At 35.7% G+C, this 18,632-nt stretch overlaps 1 protein-coding gene across 3 annotated transcripts in view; it reads right to left on the bottom strand.

Annotated features, from left to right (window-relative positions):
* The window catches only part of f (espin protein forked), a 336,082-nt gene that overhangs the window by 208,052 nt on the left and 109,398 nt on the right, over positions 1–18,632 (bottom strand). Inside the window, exon 1 of one of the 3 annotated variants that reach the window (XM_089247033.1) lies at positions 5,674–6,104. The exons of the other annotated variants lie outside the window; for them this stretch is intronic. Within the exon in view, the coding sequence (XP_089103159.1) occupies positions 5,674–5,698 (25 nt within the window). The 5' untranslated portion in view covers positions 5,699–6,104. Of the gene's footprint in view, positions 1–5,673; positions 6,105–18,632 lie in introns of those variants that run through there. 3 annotated transcript variants of the gene reach the window in all.

Consider the following 18,632-nt stretch of genomic DNA (forward strand, 5'->3'; position numbering starts at 1 on the left):
TCATTCATATTGTAAGGGATTGTACAGTTATCAAAATAAAATGCTTAACTTTTTATACGAAAAACCCTGTCCTAAAGAACCCTATTAAAAAGTTGTTTTCATGTCTCTTCTAAGGCAAACAAGAAAAATTCCACGCTTTCAAGTGCAATATTTCCTGATATATTTGAATTTAAAAAAATAGAGAAAAGTTGGGAAAGAACAGCATTAACTAACAGACAATGCTTCTTTGCCTCATTTATGCTGTTCTTTCCACACTTTTCTAAAAATTTTTAATTTAAATATCTCAACGAATATTGACCTTAGAAATGTGGATTTTTTTTGTTAGCTTCAGGAGAGACAGGGCAAAAAATTTCCAATTTTGTTTTTTAGACAGGTGTCTGTATAAAAAGTTGATTTTTTTTTTTTCATAACTGTACCCTGGCAATATAAATGACGTATATTTGAGGTGTACACGTTAGTATAATACTTTCCAACTAGAAGTATGCTTCTAGAATCAACGATTCGCTAGTAAATCAGGGTCAACGGAATTAAGGAATCACCCTGTATACAAATGGTACTTCACGTTTTCCCTGCAGTAGATCCAATACTGAACGAATATATTTATGACTATTTCAATCAAATGCAATCCTACTAATCCAGTGAATCTAGGCGTGCAAATAGCTCCGACATCAAAGTGCCGAACCAACAAGGAACTCGATAGATCGACGTAAGACGGAAGTTCGGCCGACAGACACATCTGTAGACATACATGTGCATATAGCCCCATCTGTCCCGATACTTATTTCTCGCAATGTTGACATTATTGCCCTCGAAACCATTAATAACCGCGACTGGATTCAAACGCAATATTAGTCTCAAATTTAAGCCTATTAAGGAGCGTTTCTGTCAGGTCAACTGTGTCAGAAGCACGACAGATGATATGTGTTCATAAGACCCATTCCTAAACTTGAGAAAATCTTTTTCCGATTACGGTTTTGATTGGGCATAATGGCAAGGTACCGGCCGGCAGTTCAAGCGTGACTATGAAGGTCACGTTTGTTCAACGAATCCTTGGCAAAGAACAAAAGAAGAAGGTAAATTGTTTGAATGTGGTATTTTTGTTCTTGTTTCTTCTTCTTGTCTTGGATTCTCAGAACGGTCTTGACATGCTGACCCTTCCCTCTTCTCTCTTTTTCGCCTGTATTCATCTGAAGACTTCCGATCGGTTATTTACACGCAAACTAACCTCTGAAGCAGTGAAAGAGACAACGGCATAGCCTGTTAATGCACGAAAGATGTAGAGGGAAATCTTATTACCATCGAAATTATCATGCTACTGGTTATTAAGACGAAAAACCAAACACTAACAACGTTGACCCATTGTCTCACCGTGAAATAAAATCGTAAGTTAAGGTATAAATCAATTACATTTTTTTTAATGTACCGTAGGACAATATAGCGTGTCTCATCGTAGAATTTACAACATTTCCTAACCATTGGGAAATATATATATATATATATATAATTTTTTTGGAAGGTCCCGTGATTATGATGTTACATACATTGCACACAACCGTCAAGTAATGAAGAGAGACTTCATTTTCTGAATAAGTTTACATTGGAAGAACGCAATTGTCGGGGGGATATGATTCAAGTTCTAAATTTTCAATGGAATGGATAGGATGGACCATGACTTACTAATACTCCGTCATTAGAGTGTTTCGATAAGGGGGACACCAGTAACGATTAGTGAGTGACAACTACAGGATGGGGTGTCGCAGGGAATTTTTCTTCGAAGCGGGAAAAAATTCTAGAATCGCTTGGTTACGGGAATTTTTTTAAGACAGGTAAAACTCTAAAAACAGCCGATAGGTGGCGTTGGTGCGAACGACTCTGGTGGAAATATGCAAAACTTGCGCTCGTAATCCACAACCACTTCACCGTTGTAAACCGTGTATGTGGACCTGCTTCACTCTGCCGTTGCTGGATTTGTGACTCGCCTGCAATGTGTTATCCCCTGTGGTGGTGGTGGTCATGTGGAACACATACTGCTGTAATAAACGATTTTGGGACATTCTATTCGTTATTTGCGTATCTTTTCTTTGACTTGTGTGCGTCAGCGCCACCTATCGGCTGTTTTGAGTTATTTTTTATTCCTGTCTTGAAAAAATTCCCGTGACCTAGCGAAGCTAACCCTGCAAACCGTTTTTTATTTTGGTTTTTTTCCGGTTTTTATTCATTTTTAAAGTTTCTACGGACTTTTTGCCCACCCTGTATAAAATCACAAGCTTTAGAAGTGCAACGTTTTAATGCAACGGAAATTGATAACGATATCATACGACAGAAATTGATTACGTTTTTATTCAACGTCCAAATATATCGGGAACCGTTCGACCTATTTGGACCAAGTTTTGCGTATGCACTTAACAGGATCCGAACTAACGATAGGTACTCGGAACCGACATTGTCCGAAGTCGATAAATGTGGGAAATCATCGAAAACCTTTTTTTTTTTCCTTGCTCTTTACGACGGTTTTTTCAATTTTTACTTAGGGTACCATGATTCTCATTCACTCTTGGACAGACGGGGCTCAGGTTATCATTGTTATCATTTTATCATGTTATCATTTCCTATTTGTTACAATATATCTTACCTACAGAGGGAGCCATGTATGGACAGTGTATTTTACGAAGGTTTTTAACAGCTGACTGATGCGAAGATATATATTTAGAAAAGAGAGAAAATTGAACTGCCCTTGCGGGGAATCGAACCCACGTCCTTTCACTGTTCGGGTGAACGCCCTAGACCATAGTTTCCTAACCTTTTTTGTCCCATCGCAATCTAATCCATAGGATCCTATGTTATACCCGTAGTTTCTACCGCCCCCCTGAAATATTCCATCGTCCCCAGGGGGCGTTAACGCCCACGTTGGGATTCACTGCTCTAGACACTAGACTACAAAGGCAACGAATATTTCAATCTTTCCTTGGAGCTCGTGTGCCCTGAACGGAACCATGCATGGACGGTCGGACCTAACTCAGGCCAAAGCTCACAATTGCCGACACTGCCACCAGATGGCGACTTATCCAAAAAGATGAATACAAATACAAACAAATACAAGGCCACAACAGGAAAAATGTTCAACGAGGTGACTGAAAAGTGGCTGGAGAGTGATTATGTCACTCTCCAGCATGGGCTGATGCCAAGATATATTTATGAAAGAGAGAAAATTCAACTGCCCTTGCGGGAAATCGAACCCACGTCCTTTCGCTTTCCGGGTGAACGCCATAGTTCATTTAGTATTTTATTTTATCATAATCATTCGTTTTTTATTTAGTTTAGTTTTAGTGTGTATTAGTTTTTCCGTGATAGTTGCTCTTATTTTGGGTTGCTTTATTTTTGTTTTAATTGGCATCTATATTTTTTAAGGGAATCTTTTTTCAGGCACCTCGTTGGGCATTCTGCCTGTTGTGGCCTTGTATTTGTATAAGTTCCAGGATGAGGGTAAACAACAGATTTTATAGAATATAGTCTGATATTTTATTATATTCCCTCTCAGGCGGGAAGTGATAGTCTGGTCCAGGTGAGTAGCAGGGGTAATGGGTATAACATAGGATCCTATGGATTGGATCAATGTTTTCCAAAGCGGGCAATGTAGCCATTTGGGATGGGAGGGGGGTTGAGGCTAAGGGTTGACTTGATTTCGGGACTCGGTAGCCCAGTTCGCTAAGATACTCCCTTCAAGTACCAAAGGATGTTTTGAGGAATCGAGAGTTCAAAGCCGTCTTTGACAGAATCTTTCTTGACGCGGAGGTGCAAGGGATACGGACAACATGACCACGGAAAAAGATTGACACCGAGGGGTTAGCTCACCATCCCATAGGTGAGTATAAAAAACTGAAAATATTGAAAGCTGCAGTCCGAAACCGACAATAAATTGCAGGACCCGGTCCAATTAGCATGGAACTCACTGACGATGTGCACGATTACACCTGCTCATGTATAAAAATTTATATTTGCTGCCAGTGATGGCCGACGATGTAATTTTGATATTCAATAAATCTCCGAAGGCATCCCAGTTCCCATGAGACAACGTGCTTAAATCACCTTGTGTGATAGAGCCTGGGTATCTCTCGGTCTAATTAGCCCTCATGTGCAGGAAATACCCGTGGTGCGACAAACATGACCAAACAAACATGATTGATGTCCGACCAAACAACATGTCCGATTCGGACAAACATGACCGAACAATGAGTTGAGTTGGGGAGGGCGATTAGGAAAAAATTTAAGGAAGGGGCGAGAGATGGAAGAAAAAGTTTGGGTTATACTATGGGTCAGATTGAGATGGGGACGATGAGAAAAAAAAATCCTAAGGGGTTGAGGACGTCGAAAAAATAATTTTAGAGAAACTCATTTACAGAAGCAACAAACGAAATTCTCTTGTTTTCCAAATTACAAAAATTCACATCACCTTAAAATTAAGTTTGTCCCAAAATTTTAAAAATAATGATCATTTTCTAAAATATTTCTGCTAACAATATTCGATAATAAATTTACATTTAAAAAAAAATTATAAATTAATTTTTAGCAATATTTTATGAAAATTTATCATTCAAAATCATATTACAGTTTAAGAATTATGAATTTTTTTAAATTTTGTGCAGAGTTACGACATTTCCAATTATATTAATTATTGTATATATAATTAATATATTACACTACTCAAGAAAAAACACAATTTTCATGTTCCCAAGAAAATTTAAACGATTTTAGGGTATACTGGAACTGCCAATTTTAAAACTGGTGTTGGTTTTGCAGAGAAAAGGCTCTAGTTTTTGAGGTAATGGCTCTCCCAACATTTCAATATAGTCTACAGCCACTAATTTTTGTTTCGATATTTTGCTTTCAATTTTTTACTTATTTTCCCATTTTATTAAAATATTGCATTTATATCATGATCAGACATCAGTGGTCTTTGTTTATTGTTATTAAGTTTATTATTAATTTATATTTTGCACACTGTACTTGTACACTGCTGATGTATTAGTACTGAAATTTAATTTTCACTTCAACTCAAAAACTAGAGCCGATCTGACAAAATCAATGCCAGATTCAAAATCAGCGCGCTAAAATTACTGCAATATCTTTGTCCATGATTTACTGTATTTATTTTGGGGTGTAGGTTGTTAGGCCTCCTCGTGGTGCACCCCGTTAACACTAAATTTCATTTATCTTTGTTCTACCCAGTCTTGAATTATTTTGCCACTAGCATATGCTTTTGTCCTATTTCATGAATTTATCTATAAGTATTTACATAGTATTGTTTAGAAATATTGATCAAAAATACAAGGGATGGCCTTATAGTTGCATAAAGCCAAATTGTATAAATTAAAGAGAGGAGAGAAGAAGAGACAGTATTTATTTATAACGCACACTTCGAATGTGATTTGTATGCTGCTATCATGTATTAAAGTGAAATTTTACTTTAATTTTCTTAAAAACTAGAGCCAATCGGACAAAACCAATGCCAGATTTGGAATCAGTGCACCAAAATTACTGAAAAATCTTTGAAAACAAAATCGGTGTTGAGCAGTGCCATAATCATTAAAATTTGAAAGAAGAAAATTGAATTGAAAATTTAGCGAGAAAAGCAATAGTGAAAAAACTAAAGAGAAAAATTGACGAATAACTTACCGGATTTTTTCATAGCTTTCATCATCTTGAAAACTCGTTTATCCGAACATATAGCATAAACACACAAAAATTACTACTGATGTTCAATCATATTAGTCGAGAATAGCACCATTAATCACCGGTTTGAAGCCCTGTAGGGTTGTTAATCCACAACCTGAGCCACGCTGAAGAACGGCATGTTAGTGTTTTTAATTAAGTATGTTTCATATATAACTTTGATAAAAAAAACTAATACATAGTTTCTGTCGGGAATAAGTGAAGGTATCGACCTCACCGTTGAGGTAAGCCATTCTTCTTCACGAGGAAAAACAATGTCATTCTACTCTGTTTTTTTCCATTGAAAAATATATTTTCTTTTTCGTCAGTTTGGGGTAAAGAAAAACGAATTTTTTCTATCGACCGGACGGTGGGTTTCCATAAACTCATCTGGTGGTTTGTCCACTTGCAGAGTTTCCGACTTATGGTTGTTGGTTTTTTTAGGTTCGACACCAGATGTCGCTTGTAGAAAAAAAGATATCCTCCGTCCTGTTTTTGGCAAAGAATCGCCAAAACGATCTCGCCAAGTATCATACATCTGGCTGTATTCCTTTCGTTTATGCCCGTGATTCCCAACATGGGACAACATGATTTTTTTTTTTGGGAAGGGGGGGGGGGTGGAATTCGATTTTTTTGAAGGGGCAATCATGATTTATCAAAAATTCATATTTGGTGAAAAAATGATTAATGATTTCTAAAAATTAATGAAAAATTCATATTTAGTAGGAAAATAATTTGAGAAGTATATAATAAAAAATTTAAATAATTCATATTTAATGAAAAAATAATCTCAGAATTAGTGATAATTAATAATTGATAAGTAAATAATTTAAGAATTGATGAAAATTCACATTGAATGAAAATACCGCTTTTTTTTCAAAATTAATCAGATTTAATACTTCATAAATAAAGGAATAATACTTAATAAATGATAAGGAAGAATAAATTTAGAATTAATTAAAACCCATATTTAATAGAAAAATAATTTTCGAATTTAAGAAATTCATATCCAATGAAAAACATAATTCACAAATTAAGGCAATGCCATATTAAATGAGGAAATAATTTAAGTACCAATGAAAATTCATATTTAAATGAAAAATATTATCTCAGAATAAGCATAATTCTCAAAAATTGTAAGGCTCCCTATTAGACTCCGGGCCCCGTTGGGTTTCGGTTTTCAGATTATAGACCTTTCCAGGTTTAGGGCTTCCTCCATGTGGATTCTGGCGGGAGAGGGTGCACACAGATTAATTTAAGGTTTCAGAAGAGTACAAAGAATCTCTCACAAGAAATTTCGAGTTTTCAACTTTCTAATTCACAGAAATAAATTAAAACGGCATTTAAAGATTTTTTTTAATATATATTTTACCTTTTTCACAATTTTTTCTTCAATTTCGATCATTTTGGGCCACATTACCCTCCCCATCCCATGTGTGTCTTTTATGGGGGGGGGGCGCATCAGGATTTTTCAAAATGCTTAGGGGGCATAGCAAAAAAAAATGGAGGGAAACACTGGTTTAACCTAGTTTTTACCACTCCTCCAATTCATAACCAAATTGCACAATTTTTTAAATTTTAATAACATATTTGAAGTTTCAAAAAATTGGAAATTAATTTGGCATGTTTTTCTTTGTAATCAAAATAAATTTCCAATTAATAAACGTTTTAATTAATATGAATTAATTAACTTAATTTAATTTAAATTATTAGTAATCATGATTTTAGAAAACGCCATGTATCGTAATGACAAAAAACATGTGAGAAAAACTATTTATTTCTATTTTTAAAAAAATTAGTTCTGTTCATGTGGTCATGGAAAAAAAATTCGTAATTGAAAATCAGGATAAAATTCCCAAAAATTGCATTTTGGAGAAAATCATAAACAATTAAATTTCTTTGTAAACAAATTTAAAAAAATAATCTCTGTCTTTCCTAACACCTTTCTATTTCCAAAAATGTTAACAAAAATGTGTATGAAAATTGATTGAAAAACGATTTAAACAAAGTGTAGTGCAAATGCAACCTCAGTCAGAAATGGGTTAAGACAGGGGTTCTCAACGAATGGCCCGAGGAGCTCACATTTGTATCAGGAGTTTTTGTCGTGGCCCGCCGACCATTTTCAGTAAACGGTTGAAAGCATTGAAAAACAAATAACTCCAGATTCAGTGAAAGAAATAATTTTGGAATTAATGAAAGAAATAATTTTGGAATTAATGAAAGAAATAATTTTGGAATTAATGAAAGAAATAATTTTGGAATTAATAAATAAATAATTTTGGAATTAATAAATAAATAATTTCGGAATCAATAGATGAATAATTTCGGGATAAATGAAAGAAATAATTCTAGGATAAATAAATGAAATAATTCTAAGACAAATAAATGAAAGAATTCTGAGAGAAATAATTTCGTACTTTCTGATAGAAATTATTTCGCAATCAATAAAACAGTAATTGCATAATATTATTGAAACAAATTATTTCAAGGGTATTTTGCGTATTCAAAATACGTAGTGAATGCATTTAAATCCGTTTTACTGATCCCTGATATTTAGCGGTCCTGATTCTGGAGATAATTTTCATGCTTAATAATTTCTTTGAAATGTTTTTCATATCAACTTTATTTTGCTTATGTTTGTATGGAAAAATCGTGAGAAAGTGATTATTCACGAGGAAAAAATTGTCGTAACAATTATGCATTCATCTCTATCATTGCTACTGTAGAACCTGGATTATATGCAAATGCATAAGTGCATATGCAATTGTATATCAGTAGGGGTGGTAAGTCAATGGGAAGAATTTAGTACGAAGCTGTCCTCTGTTTTGCACGACGTCATACCCTTTGTTCGAAAAAAGCGTGTTTGTACATCACACCCTCTATGGTTCACGGATAGCGTGCGGAACCTTTATCTTGAAAAGAAAAGAGCATTCAGAGAGTATAAAAGTAGACGAGGTGACCTATCATTGTTTACTGATAAAAGAAGACTGTTGAAGAAAGCGATAAGGGATAGTAAAAAGCAAGTTGAATCTAGGTTGGCAGATAACATTGGCTCTGACCCAAAATCATTTTTTCGATACGTCAATAATGGATGTAAGGGGACAGTTGGCCCCCTCTCGATAGGAGGCTCAAAAGTAGAGAGCAATGTAGGCATGTGTAGTGCTTTCAATGACTTTTTCGCGTCGGTTTTTAATGGAGATAATGATATTCGATATACGGGTGTTGCATGGGGTAATAAAACGCTCAACGATATTCAAGTGGAAGACGTGGAGGTCCTAAATCTTCTAAGAAATGTATGTGCAAGCAAAGCACCAGGACCAGATGATATCTATCCCAGGGTTCTCAGGGAAGGTGCTAATGAATTGTTGGGGCCAGTCGCACAGATATACAGGAGTAGTGTTGCTGAGGGTATCGTCCCGAGAGATTGGAAACTGGCTAACGTTGTTCCGATATTTAAGAAGGGTAGTAGAGAAGTGGTGTCTAATTATCGTCCAGTGAGTTTGACGAGCTCCCTCTCGAAAATTTTGGAAATTATCATCAAAAGGCAGTTTGTGAAGTGGATAGACGAGAATAATGTATTGTCGGATAATCAGCATGGGTTCAGGAAGAGGAAGTCATGTGTAACTAACCTCCTTTGCTTCTATGATTACGTGACTAAGGCTTTGGGTAAGAGCAAAAATGTCGACGTTGTTTACCTTGATTTCCAGAAGGCATTCGATCGGGTCCAACATGGCAAACTCTTGAAGCGTTTACACGAGATTGGAATAGGGGGCAACTTGCTGAATTGGATAGAATCGTGGTTAAGAGATAGGTCGCAACGAGTTATGGTGAACGGGGAATTCTCTGGTTGGACAGACGTCACAAGTGGAGTTCCTCAGGGAAGTGTCCTTGGCCCCATACTTTTTTCACTTTTTATCGATAAACTCGATCAGGGTATCGATGGAATTACTAGCAAATTCGCAGATGATGTGAAGCTAATGGGGGTAATCGGGAATGAAAGCGATAGGGAGTTGCTCCAGACCAACTTAAACAAGATTGCAGCATGGGCAAATGAATGGAGCATGACGTTTAGCGTAGATAAGTGCATGGTCGCTCATTTTGGTTCGAACAACCCACGGTTCTCTTACGAGTTGAATGGTGTCACTATCCCGGATGCAACTAGAGTCACCGATTTGGGAATTCTCATTGACGAGCGACTTAAGTTTTCTGAACATTGTTCAGCGGTTGTCAAAAAATCGAATAGAATGCTTGGTCTCATTTTCAAAAAGGTCTCTTCGCGTTCTCCTAAAGTCATTCTTCCGCTTTTTCGAGGCTTAGTTCGTCCTGGACTGGAGTATGCTGTAAGGTTTTGGAGACCATACCTACAGAGGGACATAGACTTGGTTGAAGGGGTGCAGAGAAGAGCTACGCGTGTCCTTATTGGCACACAGGGCTTGAGTTATGAAGAAAGACTTCATTTTTTGAATATGTTTACATTGGATGAACGCAGGTGTCGAGGAGATATGATCGAAGTGTTCAAAATTTTCAATGGGATGGATAGGATGGACCATGAACTTTTAGTACACCGCCAATCGACTGCTTTTACAAGGGGACACCAGTATCGATTGGTGAGGGACAATGCAAGGTTATGGTGTCGCAGGGAATTTTTCTCCAATAGGGTTGTTAATAAATGGAATAGCTTACCCCCGGAGGTAGTAAATTGTAACACAATTGACACGTTTAAAAAGAAATACGATAAACATGTTGGGGTAAATCGAGAAGCTATCCATTCTTAGAATAAGACAACCATAAGTATTCTTTATGGGCATTGTATAATATTTTATCATGTGTATATATTGTTTGTTAATTTGTGTTAATTGCATTTTTAATTGGGTTGCTGTATTTTTGAAACATATGACAACCATATTTTTATGGGCATCTTTTTATCAGCCACCTCGTTGGGCATTTTGCCTGTTGTGGCGTTGTATTTGTATTTGTATTTGTATTTGTATATTTCAGCATTTTTATAGTAAATACATATAAGTGCATAAAATCACCAAAATTTTAGAATGAGTGCATATTTTTAGCATTTTTTCTATTAACCGCGTTGTATTTTCTACTTCTTTAATTTTTCCAAGAAAATATTTCACTATTGAATATAGTTGATTTTAGGACGCATTTTTAGGCATTTGTAAATGCATATTTTTGCACTTCTAAATTCATGTGTTCTTCATTTTTTGAGAATATTTTTCAGTTTTATTGCATATTTTTCTTTTCTCTTACTGTAGGTTACGTCACACCTCGGTGGTTTTAATATGGATACTTATTTTCATTATTGTGCATATTTTTCATTGTTAGGGAAACTTTAGCATTTTTAAAAATGCATATTTTTTTTTATTTCACGTATATTTCTCAGTATACTTATACCTGATTTTTTTGGCATATTAAAGAATTTTTTAAAGGCATATTTTTCATTTTATGCATATTTCGGTATTTTTAAATGCATACGGTATTTTCAAAATTTTTATGATTTTTTTTATTTATTTTTTGACCTTCCGGTATATATACATTTCATTTTTTGCGCTATCCTTCGGTATATGATATTGGATCGATTCGTTTTCATTTTTCGCAGATATTTTAGATTTCACGGTACTGTATAGCCGGGCATTTGTCAGTGCATATTTAGCGTTTTTTTAGTGCATATTTCAGCGTTTTTTTAGTGCATATTTCAGCGTTTTTTGAGTGCATATTTCAGCGTTTTTTTAGTGCATATTTGAGCGTTTTTTTCAATCGGCACATTGAAATACTTTATTTTTACTTTTTGAGCATGCTTTTCATTTTTGGTGAAATAATTTAACATGGTATTAGATGTATTTGTTTTCATTTTTCTCAAATATTTTAGATTCCATGGTACTGTATATTCCGGCATTTGTCAGTGCATATTTCACGTTTTTTTCAGCGCACATAAACCATGCTCTTATCATTACTAAGATTGTCTTGGCGGAATTTTGGCGCTTTGATCATTTTCCTTAATGATTCTAGTGAGAAGAAGGAAAAGAAAACATAAAATAACAAAAGATAGGATAAACTAAGAAGAGGTGTGAGAGAGTGTGAATGGAAAAATGCTGACTTGGCCCTGGTTGCTGGTGTAACAGGACGGAAACACGGATGGTTGAATTTTGCCGGCCCGTGAACGACCACCACCTTAGTCGCTTCTTGATACGACGATGGTCTAGAAGAAGCAATGGACGAGGGGGGGGGGGGAACTTAAGATCGCTACTAGGTTGCACGGACGGCTTTGACCTCTCGAGAAAGGTTCGATTCGTCGTCGACTACTTACGGAGTGGCCAATGTCACGGCGCAACAATCGAAGACAGAGGTAAAAGAGAGAGTTGTAACGTAAGTTCTGTGGCTACCTTGAACTTGAAAGGGAGAGAGAAATAAACCGTGTAATATAGTAATGATAATATCACTGAACGAAAAACAATGGCAGTGAGAGAGAGAGAGAAAAAAAACAGATTCTATTCTAGTTATTGTGAGAGAGCTCTCACAATGATTATGCTAAAGCAGTAAACATCCGTGTATCGGGTGCTAAAAGAATGTTACGGTGACCAACACACATTCCATCGTGTATTATGTACTTTGCATTCACTCGTAAACCGCTAGTTTATAATATGACAAAAAAAAAAAAAGGGATTCTTTCATTGTGTCGAACGTTTATGGAAATGAATCCGTACCGTTAAATAATTGTGAATGCCGAGCACGGTCAGTCGATGTAGCTCTTACATATGGCTCCCATTATTGTTTTACGTTTAGACTCGGTTATACGAAGGTTTTAACAGCTGGCTGATGCGAATATGAATTCAGGAAAGAAAATTCGACTGCCTCTGCGGGGAATTGTACCCATTCCCTCGCACTTGCCGAATAAGCATGCTAGTTCACTACGATACGAAGGTAACGAACTTCTTTCCTAAAGGCGCGTACACATTAGTGGGCTGATCTTGTAACTTGTAACGTACGACCCCCTGTAGCGGTTCTGGTTCTAATCTGTTCGTGGATATACAAACCTCCTTTGTGTTCTTTGAAAAAATCGGTTCCCGGTGGGTCCAGTTCAAACAGCTCAAGAACCGTTCAAAACACAGTACAAATTGCTGAACAACCAATTGTGAATGGTTACGTTACGTGATCCGCGAGCTAATGTATACGCGAATTTAGAGCTCGTGTGCACTGAACAGGACCGTGCATGCATGGTCAGACCTAACTGAGGCCGAAGCTCACACAATTGCTGACACTGTCATTTGATGGCGACTTATCCAAAAAGATTAATACAAATACAAACAAATATAAATACTGGGCCACAACAGGTAAAAAAAATGCCTAACGAGGTGACTGAAAGTGATTATGTCATTCTCCGCTATCCGTACGAAAGTTTCAACAGCTGGCTGATACGAAGATGAATTCAGGAAAGAAAATTTAACTGCCTCTGCGCCAGGAATCGAACCCACGTTCTCTTATTTGCCGGATGAGTGCACTAGGCTACTACGCTGCAAATGTAACGAAACTCTTTCCTCAGAGCTCGGGTGCACTGGACGGGACCATACATGGACAGTGGGACCTAATTCAGTCCAACGCTCACATAATTCTTGACACTGCCACCAGATGAGGGCAGTTGAATTTTCTTTCCTGAATTCATCTTTGCATCATCCAGCTGTCGAAACCTTCGTATAGGTTGCGGAGAGTGACATCATCTTTTCGGCTAAGTCACCAGCTGGTACCCTTCCCCCCCCCCCCCACAACCTGCAGCAGATCCCCTCAGCTGGGAACTTTAGCGAGACCTCTCTATAGTGAATTATTTTTTTTTTGGGTTCAAAAACAAAAAAAGACGAGAATCGTTCCAAGCTGGAACCCTGTCAGACCTGCCCTTGTGTGGGGGTTCATGACTACACTCATTCCCGTAAAGAGGAACTATAACGAGGCAACTTTTAGAAGAAATTTATCTTGCATTCGTTTTTGGTGCCCCAGAGTCGGACTAGTGAAAAGCCGAATTTTTTCTCTGCGTTTCTTTCACTTTTCCAGAAAAATTACCAAGTGACGGCACCAACATGCACACTTACATTTTTATTTATTTATTTTTATTTATTTATTTTTATTTATTTATTTTTATTTATTTATTTTTATTTATTTATTTTTATTTATTTATTTTTATTTATTTATTTTTATTTATTTATTTTTATTTATTTTTTTGACATCATAGTTCCAGGCAGTTTTTTCAAAATCTACGTCGTCAAGGTACGGCTCAAAAGCGTTATACCGTGTGAGTTTCTACTATTGAAAATTGATAAAAATTCTTGTTGTCTAACTGAAGCCTACGATACCACCCCTTACAACCTGCTGTTTGGGTGCAGCGTGCCCCTTGCACTTTCGCCTAAACCACCCCTGGTTTAACTTTTACTTGGCAAGCATTGAAATATCAGGAGGAGAAAAATTGTAGGGGTTATATTAAGTAAATGAAGTAAAACGGAATGCTTTTACTTGACAAAAAAAATTATTTTGTTAATATTTACAAAAATATAGGATATTACATTTCAGAGAGTACACTGTATTTATATAATTTGCATAGATTTCAATAGTTTAAAAATGCCATTAATTGTTTGGAAATTTACTTTTCCATCATTCTTAAAATACACAGCAATATGTCTCCGCCACATGTGGTGTTTCCCTCCAAAATTCAAGTGTCAAAAATCACTCTTGCTTGGCTTGGAAAGAAATAGAAGACATGTTTACCTTTTTGAGCCATTCTGCTGGCAATTATAGCAACTTCATAAACAGCTCACAAGTAAAAATCAAATGTTCAGGAGTTGCTTAGGAAACAATGCCGAAACGAGCTTTAAAATTAAACTCAATATCAAGTTACTTTTATCATTGTTTATTGTCGGAACAGGTGCTTCCATCTATCTTATGAATTAATAGGTCACCACAAAAAATTGTGTCCCATATTTATTTTACCATTATTATCATTTTTTTAATGTGCAAACCCTTCTCTTGAGCGATACTTGAATAATCTGATAACACTGAAGAAAAAACGATTGTTTTTCAAGAGATTCGTAAAAATCGTATCCTTGATACAAAGTCCAAAAATAAAATTTTATAAATTAATAGAATAATAACAATAGCAAATACGTTTGTAATTCAGATCAAGGATATAAGAAACAGATTTCGAGATGAATGATAGGAATATGTGGACAAAGCGATTAATTTGTTTAACAACAAAATTCTTTGGGAAAACTAGTTCAGGCCTACATTTCAGAATCATCTGTAAGAGCCAAAGGGTAGAAATTTTTCTTGTTTCTATTTCTTTTCTTACGTAGAAATAGATTCGACACTCCATTATCTACGGTAATACGCTAGTTGGTTGGTTTGGAACGATTCAGTTGGATGACTACATACCATTACCGCCTACTACATTATTTGTTTCGACTTTTTGTTTGTTCTATTACTGGTGGTAAATATTTGTAAAGTTCTACTTTATTTCATATTGTATATGCTCACACCAAATAAGCAAAATAAAAAATACAAAGAAGAGGAGATAAGTTTCAGGTCAAACGGAGATTGTGCAACGGATTAGAGAAATATCCATCTTTGTCACCAAGTCTGCACTCTCTGATTCCGTTCCACGTGATCAAGTTCTGAATAAAGATTTTGGCGCGTCTGGGATGTAAAACGTATAGCATGACATATCGTATTCATTTGTTTTTATTCACGATTGATCAATATATTTTCTATCAAATTAATCAACTATAATTTGCCGGAATTCACCAGGTCCGAATTCGTGATAGCACTTTCTGTCTAATCGGAAAATTCGGAATCATTTTTGTGCATAAGCTGAGGTCATATTCTTTTCATTTTATATTTTGAATTGGCTGGCAGATGCTCCAATTTATACAACTCCTTTTTTTGCAGTGCATGTTTGACTGTGATTTCGTTAATTTGCTAAAATGTTTTGCTTCTATTTCTTTTTTTGACCTTGTAGTTTGCAACCCAATTTTTTTTCTTAATATAATGTAAATCACAAAGAAGGTAGTTATATATTTTGTAAAGTAATATTACATCAATATCTTATGGGCAATTTTTGAGGCTTTATACGACCTCTTTAAAGAGCTGTGCAAGCAGCACAATTCAAGATAGATTTCTTTTAAATTATTTTTTAGGTTTTCTATACGCACCAGTAATTATAAAAAAATATCATCAGCTCGAGAAACAAATCATGCAGTTTTGAGGCATTTCGGGGCTTCAATATTTTATGCGATTTTTGAGGCTGTATACGCCCTTTTTAAAGCCCCGTACACTGTATAAGCAGTATAATTCTAAATAGAATTTTTGAACGATTTTTCCGGCTTTCTACACGTGTCATTAACTCTGAAAAAATTACCAGTTCGAAAAAAAAATCATGCATCTAAGTATCTGTCAGACTTCATTGCCATAATTATTCATGTTGGCCAGTGGAGGATAGCCATCCGCAACCGTTCACCACGTTCCAAAAATGAATACCTACGAGCTGGATTAGAGGAAAAGTGCGGATTGGAAATCAAAAAAATCACCCACTTATATTCAATTAATTCGAGTCTTTAAAATAAGGCAACTAGAGGACTTCTCCTGGTTATTAAATAGAGATCATTTATTAAATTTAAAATACGGTAATACCCCGAGTTGCGCAATATCCAAAGAAAAATGCACATTTCTGCTCAACACGAATATCACCATGGCTCTTGTTTTTGAGATACTAATATGTAAAGTGTGAAAAAGGTGCTTTACGAACGGTGCCTATGGACAACAATGAACACCGGCATGAAAGTCCGACAAGCAAATCCACAATTCTGAATGTATTTGGCCTGCTGAATACGAATACCCTGTATCACCATGAAAAAATTCTATTAGTCTTTCTATCGGAGACATATTACCATGTTAAAGTGAATGAACTATTGCTGTAATATATGTTTCTGTGCATTTTTGTTGTGCTTTTACGTATATTAATATTGTGTCTCTACATATTTGCGAGGTTTCTATATGTATATTTATTCATGCACATGTTGTTTTTTGCATATTAATTATTTTTTCCATTGCCTTTTAATGTATTTGCATTGTGCTACTAAATATGTGAATATATGAAATTACAAAGAAAACCTGAGCCAATCCAGCTTTTTTTATGGTTAGATTCATGTTCAGCACACCGAATTACATAGGAATTGACTGTTTTCATTTAGGACGCGGAATTTTTTTTTTCAAAATTTGTTGTCTAGTGTAATATTTAATACTATCCTACCAGGTTTGTGTTGCATTCTATAACCCTTTCACACCCGAGAATTCATTTTTTTGGAATTTTCAGTTTTTTTTTTTTTTTTTTGCATTTTTGATACTCAAAAAATGCATTAAAACCGTAAATGTAAGCAAATCTTTATTTTTTTCAAATTTTCAATTTCTTTTTTATGAATTCAATTTCTTTTTCAGCCAAAGTATTGCAGGGTATATTCATCTTTACATAGAATTTTTTCTAGACTTTTATTGCTAAATCTTATGTAATACATATAACTTTTCCCGGAGGCCCTTTCTCCTGGAAAATATCTCAAAAACACACTTTTTTTTCAACTTCAAGTGCTGCCCTCTGATGAAATCTTCCTAAAGTTCATGTTCACCATATTTCTAACTCAAAAAGCACTCAATCCTTCAAGTCAGGGCTTAACTCTCCCTGAGGTCAAAAGAAAAATTCTACAATGAGAAAAATCAACCCACACATTTGTGGCACCGCGATATGAAAGGGTTATCATAAATGTAAATGGAATTGAACTGATGGCGCGAGAGAACTTACTCATTCTATAAATTCCCTAAAACTCAGCCCAGCTGTTGCATCGAGAGTTTGAAAAAAGCCTTCTCATGTCCGTTTGCACATTGTGTCCCCCCCCCCCATAATTAAGATTCAGCTCCTTTGTGTCCGGCAGGATATGAGTATGTAGCGGAAGTTCGCACCAGAGATAACCGCACCACATTCTTCGTCATTGGGTTCTACATATCCCTTTTTACAACTCGTAAACAGATGGAATATGCGTACAACCCTGCGATGACATTATTCTTGTCGAATTCAGCTGTTTATCTATTTATTATCATTGAAAAAAAAACAACAAAAAACGTTTCAGTCTAGTAACTTTTCGGTTATATCTATTGTGACACTTCCTGTATTAAATGAATTCGAATCGCTGGATATTACAGTTGTAATCACATATTATGATCTTTTGGTTGTATATGAAACTCAAGGTTATCGATTCATTACCACTTTCTCTTCCAGGTTATACAGGGTGGTTATAAATAAACTGGCACTACTCAAACGTATGTAGTGCCTATTCTGATGGAGATATTTTGATGAAACTTCGTATATATAGTAGGAGTTTTCAACCCGTGGCCCACCGTCGATATTTTTGTGACCCGCCAAAACATTTCGATCGATTGACGGAATATCATTCAAAAATAGGGTAAAACGAAGGTTTTGGCAAAAAAAAAATGTCACCCAGCTTCATACAGACTTATAACAAGGATAGGCTGATGAGTGTATAGCATTTAGCTTCTTACTAAGACCTTAAATGCAAAATAAACCAGAACATACTTCTTCATCATAAATGTAACTTTGCGTACATCCCATCCTCCTTTAGTGGGAAGAAGCTAAAATGAACGGAATTTCCATAGCATTTCTCGGGTGCATGGTTGGGAAAGGAGCAGGTGGATGTATGCATCTTAATTGGCTGGAAGAATGATTTGTATAATTGGTACAGTTAGTTTACTTGTGTTTTGGTCATTGAAGCCTTTGGTCAGAAGCCTTTTTAGTCTTTAAATGAGTGCATGATGGTAAACCGTGACAGCAAAGAAAGGAAAGTTGAAGAAATAGTGGGATTTTTTTT

The sequence above is a fragment of the Pholcus phalangioides genome, unplaced genomic scaffold (assembly GCF_987345545.1).
Source record: "Pholcus phalangioides strain wild (caught in Gottingen) unplaced genomic scaffold, Ppha-v1.0 ptg000017l_1, whole genome shotgun sequence".
NCBI classification, from domain to species: domain Eukaryota; kingdom Metazoa; phylum Arthropoda; class Arachnida; order Araneae; family Pholcidae; genus Pholcus; species Pholcus phalangioides.